Source organism: Vespa velutina, chromosome 6, assembly GCF_912470025.1.
Source record: "Vespa velutina chromosome 6, iVesVel2.1, whole genome shotgun sequence".
Taxonomy (NCBI): domain Eukaryota; kingdom Metazoa; phylum Arthropoda; class Insecta; order Hymenoptera; family Vespidae; genus Vespa; species Vespa velutina.
This window is the reverse complement of record NC_062193.1, coordinates 5682113-5696461: the sequence shown is the minus strand read 5'-3', so window position 1 is coordinate 5696461 and position 14349 is coordinate 5682113. Positions and strand designations below refer to the sequence as shown.

Below are 14349 nucleotides of genomic sequence, written 5' to 3'. Positions count from 1 at the left end.
TTTTTAATTATTAAGGGATATACTATTGTTTAAATATTAATTTATTGTACACCGTGCATAATAATAATTGAAAAATTACCGAAAGTATTAATTTATAATGTCTGCGTTTAGAAAAGACGAGTATCGATGTGTTCTGATCGGATTGCAAAAGGATAATGACACGATAGGCGCCAAAGTTAAGAAAGTACTCGTTTATGTTTACCGTGCACAAGGCCAACTATGCCGAGATAAAAATTTTGAAGTAACGAAATGAAATTTTAAAATTGATTTAGTTCTCACGCCCGATATCGTATTTTTTATTATTAAGGGAATATACTATTGTTTGAATATTAATTTATTGTACACCACGTATAATAATAATTGAAAAATTACCGGAAGTATTAATTTATAATGTCTGCGTTTAGAAAAGACGAGTATCGATGTGTTCTGATCGGATTGCAAAAGGATAATGACACGATAGTTGCCAAAGTTAAGAAAGAACTCGTTTATGTTTACCTTGCACAAGGCCAACTATCCCGAGATTAAAATTTTTATGTAACGACATGATACTTTAAAATTGTTTTAGTTCTCACGCCCGATATCGTATTTTTTATTATTAAGGGAATATACTATTGTTTGAATATTAATTTATTATACACCACGTATAATAATAATTGAAAAATTACCGGAAGTATTAATTTATAATGTCTGCGTTTAGAAAAGACGAGTATCGATGTGTTCTGATCGGATTGCAAAAGGATAATGACACGATAGGCGCCAAAGTTAAGAAAGTACTCGTTTATGTTTACCGTGCACAAGGCCAACTAGGCCGAGATAAAAATTTTGAAGTAACGAAATGATACTTTAAAATTGTTTTAGTTCTCACGCCCGATATCGTATTTTTAATTATTAAGGGATATACTATTGTTTAAATATTAATTTATTGTACACCGTGCATAATGATAATTGAAAAATTACCGAAAGTATTAATTTATAATGTCTGCGTTTAGAAATGTCGGGTATCGATGTGTTCTGATCGGATTGCAAAAGGAAACTGACATGATAGGCGCCAAAGTTAAGAAAGTACTCGTTTATGTTTACCGTGCACAAGGCCAACTATCCCGAGATTAAAATTTTTATGTAACAACATGATACTTTAAAATTGTTTTAGTTCTCACGCCCGATATCGTATTTTTAATTATTAAGGGATATACTATTGTTTAAATATTAATTTATTGTACACTGTGCATAATAATAATTGAAAAATTACCGAAAGTATTAATTTATAATGTCTGCGTTTAGAAAAGTCGGGTATCGATGTGTTCTGATCGGATTGCAAAAGGAAACTGACATGATAGGCGCCAAAGTTAAGAAAGAACTCGTTTATGTTTACCGTGCACAAGGCCAACTATACCGAGATAAAAATTTTTAAGTAACGAAATGATATTTTAAAATTGTTTTAATTCTCTCGCCCGATATCGTATTTTTAATTATTACGGGGATATACTATTGTTTAAATATTAATTTATTGTACACCGTACATAATAGTAATTGAAAAATTACCAGAAGTATTAATTTATAATGTCTGCGTTTAGAAGGAAAGTATCGATGTGCACTGGTCGGAGTGCAAAAGAAAATTGACACGATAGTCGCCAAAGTGAAGAAAGATCGCGTTTATGTTTATAATACACAAGGCTAACTAACTCGAGATTAAAATTTGGAAGTGTTGGAATTTTATTTTAAAATTATTTTAAATCCCACGCGCGGTACCGTCGTTTGATTGTTAATATGAATATACTATTGTTTAAATATTTATTTTTCTATCTCACATACGTTAAAGACTGTTTAAATAATTATAAAATTACTGAAAATATTAATTTATAAGTTTTCTCGTTTAGAAAGAAAAACTTTCAATGTTTCGGTTTTTTTTTTATACAAAATAAAATTAACTGGGCGATCTATAATGTTAAAAGAAAGCTGGTTTATGTTTTTATTACGTCAACTATCCCAAAATTAAAATTGAACAATCAAATAAATCGCTATTTCATATGTTCGAATAAACATACTTCATTCGAGCAGACTATATAAATCAGTAGTGGGGATACGAACTTCTCTTTTGTTATACGAATTTCGAGAGGTGTCACAGTACGAAATTTTTTCTACATGAAAAATGTCGAAAACAGTATTTACACCAACAATGACAGCAAGCATAATTTTTGATATATTTTGATATTTTTCAGGAGATATCTTTTTCATATTTTTGAAAAAGATTTTTATTTCTGCCTAAACTGTTGTCGAAAAATATCATCTTTTAACACGATTTTTTTTCAAAGAAAATAAAGATTTTTCAAAAATTCAAAAAAGATGTTTCCTAGATTAAATCGTCTTCTTTAAAATGAGATCTTGTTCATCAAATTTGGTCAAGTATTACATTATCTATTCTCATCAATGTCATAAGTCATTATAGGTCTAGGGACAGTGAACGGATAGAACTTATGTTTTCGTTTCTTGTGGCATTAAAGTCTCCAGAAACAGCAACCACCACGTTATGAAACCTGAACAAAATCTATATTTTCAATATAACATATATAATGTAAAACATGTTAATATATTATTTTACATGATATGATTTATATTGTAATTAATATAGAGTTAATAGATGCTTTATTAGATATATAGATAACAAAGGAAATGAAAGATACGCCAAGAATTTTTTTTTATAACAACTCAATAAAATGTAAACTTTATTGATTATTCTTATTGGCACGATTGAGAATTTTTCTAACCATTAAAAAAATATTACAGCTAATTTCTTTCCTACAATAAAATATATATGGATACTGCACATGTATGTGAGAATACATACATAGTTAAGCTTTAATTAGCTGTAAGGGAACACAATATGTACAATTAATAATTGACAATTAGATCTTAAAGAAAAGAAAGAAAATGCGGAACGAAAGTTGTCTCGAAAATATAAATGTTCACAAAATCGATTATTTTTCATAAAAATTTTACATTTCATGAACGTTTAATTTCAAGAAACAAATCTGTTTTCGCATATAAGTTTTTGCTTATTTTTTTTTTGTGTCTATTATACTAATCAAAATGATCTTATGAAAAGAAAACTAGTAATTATAATTCATATTACTGAATTTGTATACATGGTAGGATTAACTAAACATGAAGCTATGCATTTGCATATATGCATACATACATACATACATACATAGAACATTTAAATCAGTGACCACTTTGTTATATTTCTCATTTGAGAATAACTCTTGTTATTTCATGGATTGCGGATGTAAAAATTCGCTAAGGCACCGCAAAATTCTTTTGCACCTATTATCTAAATGTATACAATAGCTTACTGAGATAAGGAAATTCTTATTTTTGAATATTTCTGTTCTAAATCAAATAACAATCTATTGATCATTATACACAGGCGCGCGCGCACGCACACATGCACACACACACTATATATATATATATATCTATATATATATATATATATTGAAATTATATAATGCTCTGTGAGAAATTTAAAATTGGAATGTTTTTTTTTCTTTTTTTTTTTCCTTTTTTTTCTTTTTTTTCTTTTTTTTTTTTTACAATAGAAGAGTAAGAGTGTAAGTTTATTTTACAATTTTCCATAAATAAAATCGATAAAATGATAGAATAAAAGACATGTGGCCATTGAAAAATGATTATACATATATTGTGACGGATCTCAGAAAGCGTATGAAGGATAGATAGTATGATTAGGACGGTTAATAAGTATCGAGAAATAAAAAGAATAATTAATATACAATTAAAAATAGAAGGTGAGTAAGTTTAAAAATAAAAAAAAAAAAAAATAAAAAAAATTATAAGAGAGGCAGAAGAAGAGCACCAAGGATCATTAAAAAATTATTAGGCGCAAGAGCAATACTTTGAGAAGTGATATTAAAATCAATAAATTAGTTGAAAAAGAATTTAGACTTTTGTAATATAGAAGAAAAAAGACTTATTGAATTATTGAATATCTGAAAGATTAAATTCATCTTGGTACATATACCAAGTGAACACGATTCATTTAGTTAGAAAAAAATAGATAAGCAAACGAGAAAAGTTCGATGAGATTAATAAGAGAATAAATGATAAGTAAAAAAATTACTATGATCACGCTATCGTTTTTTTCGTCTCTTCCTTCCTGCCGATCTCGAATAAAAAATACGCGAATTTATTTGTTAATCATTTAGGTAAAACAAAAGTATTCTAAAAGAATGAGTACGTTACAATATATCACGCTATGTATATACGTATATATATATATATATATATATACATATGTATAAATATCTTCATGTGTAAATTAATTGATCGTGAATTGAAAAGAAAATCAAATATTAAAGAAAATTATTAACAAGATTGGCATTGAAAATATTATTTTACAAGGTGCTTTGCACAATGTAAACGTCATGGTATATTTCATTTTGCTTTTTCTTTTCATTTTTTTTTTTCTTTTTTGCATGATTTTGTTTTGTTTTGTTTTTTTTTTTTTTCGTTTCTTCTTATATTTCTTTTTTTTCTTTTTTTGTTTGTTTTCTTTCTATCTCTTCAAAATATATTTCACTCAATTTATGATTGCACGATAAGATAATTGCGGCATAGATAAGAATTATTACTGCCGCATTTCCGTTATTCTTCCTCGACATACTCTTTAGGAAAAAATCCTACTTGATCGCCTATCTTTCCCTTCCACCATCCTTTGGCATCACCTTCTTTACTTAAGACAACAACTCTGCAACCACGTCGAAGACTCAATTGATTACGTTCGCTACCATGAAAATCGAATAGTGCTTTGGCTAATACACGACGGAAAGGCCATAACAATCGTTGATCCAATTTTTCAAAATTTTCTGCTAATGAGGCGCGTTCATAGTACTCTACAAGTTCGACGACACTCTTAAAAAATCTAGATTCACTGAGATAATAGAGATCTGCACCATCTACATCACGTTTGAATATCTTAATGTGTTTTACTGCACCATCGGCCCTATAAAATGAAATGAAGATTATACACATTCGTATATTTTCATTTATATATAGACACAATAAATACAAAACTTACTTGATACTTAATGCATAATTAGTTTCATGCTTAAGTCGAGGTTGGCCAGCTGGTCTTATTCTTAACATGTATGTGCCGTCCTCACGAGGTTCAAGTTTATTAGATGCCGTGTCTCGTCCCATTTCTCCAACAAACCAAAGTTTTGCAGAAAGTGCTCTTTCACAAGGCAAGGGTGGTGGTGGAGGAGGTGGAGGTGGTATTGGCATACAACGTCCTGAATGTGCAATACATTGTTTGTGTACAGCAAGGCGACATACTTCGCATCTGTAACCCTAAGTGTAAAAAAAGGTAAGATAAAAAAAAATAATAATAATAGAAAAATAGTATATATTACTTTTTTTTTTTTTTTTTTTTTTTTTTTTTAGACAAGCAAAATATTACTACCTGAAATATACAGCCTTTAAGGAATCTACCGCAACGTTGACAACTACGTGCAGTATCAAATGTTGTAAGTTTAAATTTATGATTCGTGTTTCGACATGCAGCAGGATTTACATTATCCATCGCATCTTGTAATGCTTTAATCCACATTTGCTTTTGTTCTTCTGTCCTTGCATATAAGGTGTATGCAGTGTATGCTTGTTTATGCACAAGTAACCATTGATAAGACCAACGTGAATCTCGGCCAAGAGTTCGTCTACCCGTATGATCCTCAAGTCTATAATCATCTAAACGTAAAAAATCTCTATAACAATATTGATCACCTCTTCCCGCTTTACATATTAGAATGATTTGCTCAAAAACAAATGCATAACGGGCTTTTATTCTTTGATCGCCATGTGCTTTCACCTAAAAAGAATTTGATAAAATAGTCATTGTTAATTACGACAATAATTTACGATGTTAACTTTCATCGTATATTTGAAAAAATATTAAATATATACCTTAAGTTCTCCATCTCTTAACAAACGTCCATAATCTTTTAATTGTGCATCTTCAGGTACATCCCAATCAATTATCGATGCTTCTATATCTTTTATGATATCTAATGTGTCTGCATCACGTTTAACTTCGTTTATGTATTGTGCTACGTCTACCATAACTTCTCTCGCTTCACTTAATTGACGTCTGTCTTCGTGCCAATCCCTAGGAGTCTCTTCCACTAACTTATCAAGTAGCAAATGATATTTTAGCACCCTTTGCATTGGTACAGAAAGTATATCACGTAATTTAAATTTACCATTATTGGAATCTTGTTGGCATCTCTATAAAAATAAATATACATATATATAATAAATAAATAAAAAAATATATTTAATATATATATATATATGTATATATATATATCAAATAAATAGATCAAATAAATTAAAAAGAAAAAAAAAAAAAGAAAAGAAAAAACTTACTATGACTTCTTGATTAAAAACTTCGTTTCTCGTACATGCTTCTTGTAGCGTATTTTGTGCAAGTGTAAGATTTGCACAATAATCTCCATAAATAAGAAACTTTTCTCGCCAATCAAGAAAAACTTGAGCTAAGGCAGATCCGTTTCTTGCTTTACGAAGTTGACTATGGAAACCAGCATGAATTTCGGACAATTCTTTTATACCAAAAAATATTCGTGCGGAATCCTCAGGTCTTAATAATGACGAAAGTGGTCTCGCAAAATGTTTTAATAAACTGTTGAGAACATCTGAGTAGTTTCTTTCAGTCTCTACAAGTTCTTGAATAACATAGTCTCTCTTTTCTCCTCCTGATATTGCACCACCCTGCTTTACGGTTGTTTTATTAAATTGTAAAACAATATATAATAATTATATACAAATGAATGATTAAAAAAAATATAAAAATAGCTAATATTGTTAATTTTAATAATGAACACAACAATTTTAAATAACATATGCATATACATATATGAATATTATTTGTGTTAGAAATATTGATTTGATATTTGCCAAGGAAAGGATATAATGAATACACATTGTGTATAGAAATCATAGGAAAGCATAACAAAATAATAACCTGAGCAACAGATGGAGGAGGTGGCAGGTGTAAACTACAAAGGTCCTGATAGATCTCTTCACTTTGAGCATGACTGCAATAAGCTCCATAACCATCTTCTTCTCCTACAGAGTCATCATTGTCTCCTCCTCCACCTGCTTCATCACCCTCTCTCCTTCTAAACCTTCTGCGACGACCTTCATCTTCGCGCCTTTTATACAGAAATGTAAATAGCCATGCACTATCTATGCATCATAACATAGCTTAATTTTTTGGACACTATTAAGCTATGAAGGGTATGATAATGTTACTAAAAAGTTTAAACATAAACTAAAAACATTCATGGCCATATATCAAATTGGATAAGTATTTTGAAATAGTACCAGTATCACATTATGAATGATAATAATGTATAATAATTGCATTATACTATTGCTTTTATCAAATTGATTCATAAAGAATTGTGATAACTGGAACTTTTCTTAAACGGCATATTAAATTCTCAGGATACAAAACGACATATACCTTCTCTGTAGAAGGCCAGTCGTGTTGAGGGGGAGTTGAAAAACAGAGCAATTCCTGATAAACTTCAGACTCACCTAGGTCCATAGGCCTAGGCTTTATGGTAAACGCCACCACTCCTGCCGTGGGGCTAAATTCATTAACAAAATTACTACAAATCTACTTAGCTAAAAAATGCCAAAAGATTTGCACCAATTTTTAAGAATTTAATTACTTATAATTTTATTTTAATGTCTACTATATTTTGATCATTTTAATGAATATACGTCTTAAAATCATATATATTAAAATTATTTATAGTATTCAGACACTTACCCAACACCAGCACTTTGCAAATCCTTATAAATATCTTCTTGAGATCGACTATGGCCTACTGAGAAACCTCTATAATAGACATATTATAAATTAAAATAGAATGACTGTGTTTCTAAATAAGAAATGAAAATCTAAAAATTACTTACGGAATACCCTTTTGTCTTAGACGATGACAATTCGATAGTGCTGATAATGTACAAAGTACACGTTGAAAATTCGATAAATCAAATAACATAGAAGGTTCAAATAGGTCAGAATCTGATAATCCGAAAATAGTTGAACATGCAGACAGAAATACTTTTATATTTCGTAAACATAAAAATTGTGCCATTTGTGGTTTCTGATTAACATCTTTCATATCTATGCATCCTGAATCTACAGTCTTTAATAAATTACAAAGTAATACTCCGTCTCTTAATGTGTAAGCAAGATCAAATGGTGTTGCATTTGGCCAATTGGCTTTGTGATCAGCTCTTAATGCTCCACATCTTGTTAACCATTTAGCACATTCACGCCAGCCACTTCCTGTATCAGTTGCACAATCTGATCTACTCATTTTCTTGCTTTTTGTTAGAATTAATGAATGTGTAAAATTAATTTCTTCTTAATATATAATATCGTAGTTTTTTGAAGTCAGCATTTCTTCTGTTTCTATTATGAAAGAACAAAATAATAAAGAATAATACAAACATAGAATTAAAGAAATTAATATAAATAAGAAAGATGGATACAGCATTACATTGTGAGATTTTTATAGATAAGGTGGATTTAAAAACATATTAAAATATTCAAAGAAAAATAAAAAAATAAAAGAACACTAACTTTATTATTTCAATATCATTATATTATATGGAGATAACATATAATTTAAAAATCATATGACATATTAATGATAATTAAAAATCTATTCAAATGAATTTCTTATATAGAAAAATAACAACAATATATAAACAATAATGGAATTAACAATAAAATTTTAAATTTTTCACGATGAATGATAATTTTTCATAGGCGTACCTCCGTTCGTCGGAGGGAATTGTAAATGCTTTCCTCTCTACTATATCTTTTTCTTAACCTTTAATCTCCGTTTTGTATGTTATTAAAATGTATATCCATTGCCTTATTTCTTTGGCTTCGTATTTAATGAGGCTTGTATTGTTTATAAAATTTAATCGGTAATGACGTTATTGTAAAACATTTCGTAAATTTAAGATTTTAATACGCGTGTAGCTTTTCACAAAACACGCTATTTCTTCATAGTCGTAACATTACGCCGTCCAACCTATTAGACCGTAGCGGCCATATTGATAATTCACATTTTTACAATCGATAGTTCGATTTTAGTACGATCAAGTACTTACGACTACTCGATTAGTATAACCAATGAAAGAAACAATATATTTACATAGAACATATAATTTAATTCTTAAAAATATCAGATAATTTCAAATAAATGAAGGTGTATCTCTTTTATTTTAATGATATATATAATTATTATTTAGATTAAAGGTTATTTAAAATAAATCATAATATATGTAAAAATAATTATAAAAATGTTATAAAAATTAAGCGTATAAAATATTCACATTTCTTTTTTCTGTCTTTTCAAACAGTCCTATTCGTCCTGACGAATAAAATAATATATATTTTCTATAAATTTAAATAAATTAATTTGCCAATATATATGTATGTTTATATCTCGTTTATATCTCAATGGAGGAAAAAATTGGAAAAAATGTTATCTCTTTATTTAATATATGTATATTAAAATTAGATTAGTTATCAAATGTATTATAAAATGGACCAATCAGATAATTGTTAGTATTACATAGGTCAACGATATCATGTGTACTATTCTTCGAAGACAGCAGTTTGATATGTAACATATTTTTGTTGTATTCGATTTAAAATATATTTTATAATAATTTTAATATGTTTTACTTTATTTCGTGCGTGTTTTTGATAATTATTGTACCATGTATACCTAATGAGATTATTTCACAGAATATACCATTTCACAGAGAAAAGGTATGGAATATATTTGAAATATTCTTTTTTGAATTTTTAAAATAATTCGATCTTATTTTCTTTTTTTAGTTTTTTTTTTCGTTATACTTTATATACGTATATTATCTAATAAAATTTTATAATTATCCTAAATCATTATTTTCTAACAATATAGTATTATCACGAACCAATATCTTTAACAAATGAACAACTCATTACACTTGCTGATATGTCAAATATCACTAATATGGAACATGTGTTAGATAACATTTGTGTTGTCAGAGTTGTAGGTAGTCCTCAACATAAAAAAGTGAAAGAAGTAAGTAGTAGTAAATATCAATGTTGATTTTAATATAGATAAAAATTGTAAACATCTTATATAAAATTTTTAATGTATTATGCTATTCTTTTTTTATAGTACATCATAAAAGTCATGAATGATCTTAATTGGACTGTAGAGTCAGATATTTTTGAGGATGTAACGCCTATATTTGGAAAAATTCAATTTGAAAATATTATTGCAAAATTGAATCCAAATGCTACAAGGTATTTATCATTAGCTTGTCATTTTGATTCAAAATATACCAGAGAAGGAGATTTTGTTGGTGCCACAGATAGTGCAGTACCATGTGCTCAAATGATTAATATTGCTACTGTCATGGATAAACAACTAAAGTCTATTAAAAATGTATGTTTAATTATTTTCTTTTTTTTTTTTTTTTTACTTATAGAATAATTGTTTTCGGAGGTGTTTTCTTTTTTTTTTTTCAAAGCACTATTACCTTTTAGCAAGATGTGAGTTTAATGTTTATTTTCTTTGACGGAGAAGAAGCTTTTAAATCTTGGGGTCCAGAAGACTCCATTTATGGAGCAAGACATTTAGCAAATAAATGGCATAACGAACGTACCACACTTATACGAGATATTAATATTTCTGAACTTGATAAAATGGTATATTATTAATAACAATTGATCATAGAATGGATTATATGTACAATTTTTTTGATTTATGATTTTATTTTCTTTCTTGTTTCAGGATATATTGATACTTTTAGATTTAATAGGAGCTTCTGATCCAACGTTTTACAGTTATTTTGAAAATACTCAGAGGTGGTATTCGTTACTTATTAATCTTGAAAATACTTTAGCAGGATTAAGAAAATTCGAAAATTATTCCTATGAGAAATCAGAACAGAAATACTTTCAACCATATTCTATATTGGCAGATATAGAAGATGATCACATTCCTTTTTTGAGAAAAAGTATGATAAATTTACAAATCTTATTCTTTTCTTGTTTTTCTTTTTTTTTTTTTTATGTTTCACTACACTTTGTTATTACTACAAGCTTATAATTTTTAATTTTCTTTCAGATGTACCAATTCTACATTTGATACCATATCCGTTTCCAACTTTTTGGCATAAATCAGGAGATAATCGCAGTAATATAGATATGAAAACAACAGAGAACATTAACAGAATTCTAAGAGCATTTATTGCCTCATATTTACATATCAATGTATGACAGTTATTTTTTACTATAACCGTATACAGTAATATTATGAACATGGGTATCAATTATATAACTAAAATATACTAATGTATTTGTTAAACAATGACACTTAATGTCTGTTATTTATATAAATTAGAAAAAGAGAGAGAAGAGAGAGAGAGAGAGAGAGAGAGAAATATAACAAATCAATATCTGTATACAAAAATATGTACTTACTGTATATATGATCAAAAAATTATTTTATGTTAACCATATATATTTTTATATGAAATTTATTATTTTAATTCAATAAGTATTCGAATAAAATAATATTATTTTTATTTAAAAATATAAAATATATGAAAGGGCTTTGAATTTTGAGAAATATAAATTATTTATTTATACAATGTATTGTGTTAAATTATTATTTATTATATTTAATTTTAATAAATACAGCATATTTTTTAATTCTACATATATATATAAAATATTTAATACAATAAATTAAATTATCTTTATAAAGAAGGAATTATTAAAAAAGTAAATACTCTATATTTTATTAGAAACATTATGAACAGGTACTACATACATATGATGTAAATAAAATAATTATTTTATAATTCGTCTTTTTCCACAGGAATGTTAATATCTTTTACACTACCAAAGAATATTGGTATTTTACTTGGTTTGTGATAAATAATAAATAAAAATGGACGATTGACTAAAAATTCTTCTGGAAAATCTATCAATGCTCTTTTTAATCTTATCTGAGCGACTGTAAACAAATATAATTTTATATAATATTTAAGAAACATATTTACAAATGGTATATTAAAAATTGTATTAACCTGTAGCTGCAGCAGCTTCTGAACCTTCCTCGTTAACTTCAATGAAAGCTTTTTGTAATATTTTACTTATTTTTACAGGTTCATTTGTAAGATTACCAAAATCTGCAGTATCTTCAAATATGGAATGTAAGCCCATCTGAAACAATTTTCTTAGTACATATATCATCAATTTTTGTATAAATTATTAATTTTGGAAACAATGCTGTATTAATAATTTTACCTTGCGCAAAATATTTTCCAGATCAATTGTAATCTCATACTTAAAGCGGGGAAGAGATAATTCAATGTCTATTTCATTACGTGATGCTTCAGAAAAATCTTCCCATTTAAAATTTTTTTCCAGAAATTCAAGTCCATTAATTTCATTGGGCAGCAGTATTATCATTGCAATATCTTGATTCTACAAAAGTTTAATTAACAAAAATAATATATTATAAAATGATAACTACTTTTTAGTTTACAATTATTAAGACTTACTATATATGGTATTTCAATGAAACGTGCATTTAAATTTGAAATTTCTCCATAAATATATTTGGATCGTTTATACATCATTGGTACTAATTTTTTCTCTGTTTTTGATGTATGAAAAAAAATATTTTTAATTAACTTATCATCAAATTTATGTAGCCAACGAGCTTTAAAGTAAACTGCATTTATCAAAATAGCTTTTGTATCTTCATCAATATCATCTATAACATAGATATTAGTGATAATTCATTATAATAATATATCAGTTTATATATTCTTATATTATCATTTATACCCTTGGAAAGAATAGTAGAAATTTTGTCTCTTGTTGCTTTCTTGACCCATGTATTAATTTCATTGATTGCTTCTAATTTATTTTTAAAATTTATTATTGATAGGCCACAGTTGAAAACATCTTTGCTCACTGTAGTAAATTCGCTGAGTATTTGAAAATTATCTTGCATGTATATTGCATTGGCTACTTGTAGTTCTATCTCTTTTATATCCTAATAATAATATTTAACATTATTATAACATTATGCAATAGATAAATGTTTATATTCTTACATTTAATATAGAAATTAAAGATTTTATTTCATTGTGGGAGACATCAATGCTGCTTGGATAAAGAACAGTTTGTAATTCATTAGATGTTACTCCTTTTGATCCATGATGAAGTAGAGACAGTATAGTATGTAAACTAAGTGGTGATGTTATAATATTCCCATCGAATTCATCTGATAATACCTACAATATAAATTATTTATAAACTATGTCCTGATATAATTAATTAGAAATTTTACCTTGTAAAAATTACTAGAAAAAAAGCAACAAGAATTTGCCACTTTTTGCAAAATATTTTCTTCCTTCTGGACAGACATCTCTTCTGAGGATAGGTATGTAATTCCAAACAGGATAAGGAGAAATAAAGCTATAAATAAAATTTGTTTTACATATATCAATTTTATTTTAAAAGTAATATTGTCTTTAACACAATACCTATTTGCTTGGAAAAATATGATCATTTTTATGTAAATTATAAGAATAAATATTAAAATCAAATAAAATTATAAACAAAAAATTATTTTGTATAACCAGCTGTTACAAAATACTCAACTGTTAAATATAAATGAGACAAGATAATCTAATCTTATCTTATTTACAATTTCGTCACAATAGCATTTACAATATATAAGAAATATACATATATGTTTATACCAAACTGCATATAATAATATATTGTATGGTAACCGACTAATTCAATCGTCTTTACGATTTGCGCATTACTTACGAAATCCTGCAGTTCGTTACGAAATATGTTTTTAACGATGCTGTCAACGAAACTAAAAATTTTACACAAATAATGTCATAATAAAAATACATATATATATAAAATACATTTGCGATATGATTTTTTTTTAAATATATTAAATATGATATTATTGTTTTTTAATAATATTTCTGACTCACTCTATGAAATTAAGGTTATAGTTGAGTCACAATTACTCACTCGTAGGTAATACGTCTCGATTCACAATGTGAGTGTATTTCATTGATGTTATCATACTAATCGATGATGGAAATATCAAAGAAAAAAGCATTTTCAACGTGTTATGAAAGTAGGACACAGAAGGCAAATTTCTAAATCATTAATGAAGC

The 14349-nt window shown here is 27.1% G+C and overlaps 3 protein-coding genes across 13 annotated transcripts in view; 1 reads left to right on the top strand and 2 right to left on the bottom strand.

Moving 5' to 3' along the window:
• Positions 1-1940: 1940 nt before the first annotated feature.
• LOC124949783 (protein vav) lies at positions 1941-9194 on the bottom strand. 5 transcript variants are annotated; one of them, XM_047495474.1, is made up of 9 exons: positions 8891-9194; positions 8020-8524; positions 7874-7942; positions 7562-7688; positions 6442-6807; positions 5980-6300; positions 5480-5884; positions 5096-5367; positions 1941-5020 (listed from the first exon to the last, which is right to left on the bottom strand). In XM_047495474.1, exons 2-9 carry the CDS (start codon positions 8427-8429, stop codon positions 4663-4665), a joined length of 2328 nt encoding a protein of 775 aa, XP_047351430.1. In that variant the 5' UTR covers positions 8430-8524; positions 8891-9194; the 3' UTR covers positions 1941-4662. The 5 variants fall into 5 exon arrangements, with proteins under 5 accessions (XP_047351430.1, XP_047351431.1, XP_047351427.1 ...); XM_047495475.1 differs by having other exon boundaries at positions 6442-6804; XM_047495471.1 differs by lacking the exon at positions 7562-7688 and adding an exon at positions 7058-7247.
• A 395-nt stretch (positions 9195-9589) lies between these two features.
• Positions 9590-11637, top strand: LOC124949784 (glutaminyl-peptide cyclotransferase). Its single transcript, XM_047495476.1, has 6 exons — positions 9590-9901; positions 10056-10199; positions 10299-10568; positions 10670-10831; positions 10917-11142; positions 11253-11637. The coding sequence occupies exons 1-6, from the start codon at positions 9806-9808 to the stop codon at positions 11402-11404; spliced, it is 1050 nt and encodes a 349-aa protein (XP_047351432.1). The 5' UTR covers positions 9590-9805; the 3' UTR covers positions 11405-11637.
• Positions 11638-11900: 263 nt separating this feature from the next.
• LOC124949668 (leukocyte elastase inhibitor-like) overlaps positions 11901-14349 on the bottom strand; it is a 2598-nt gene continuing 149 nt past the window's right edge. The window contains exons 1-9 of one of the 7 annotated variants that reach the window (XM_047495175.1): positions 14161-14349; positions 13808-14033; positions 13494-13621; positions 13258-13437; positions 12986-13196; positions 12697-12911; positions 12440-12619; positions 12220-12355; positions 11901-12146 (exon numbers count right to left, since the gene is read on the bottom strand). The exon at positions 14161-14349 is cut by the window's right edge and continues 145 nt beyond it. In XM_047495175.1, coding sequence (XP_047351131.1) covers positions 11986-12146; positions 12220-12355; positions 12440-12619; positions 12697-12911; positions 12986-13196; positions 13258-13437; positions 13494-13571 — 1161 coding nt within the window. In that variant the 5' untranslated portion in view covers positions 13572-13621; positions 13808-14033; positions 14161-14349 and the 3' untranslated portion in view covers positions 11901-11985. The other 6 variants (XM_047495174.1, XM_047495177.1, XM_047495178.1 and 3 more) reach the window with 6 other exon arrangements.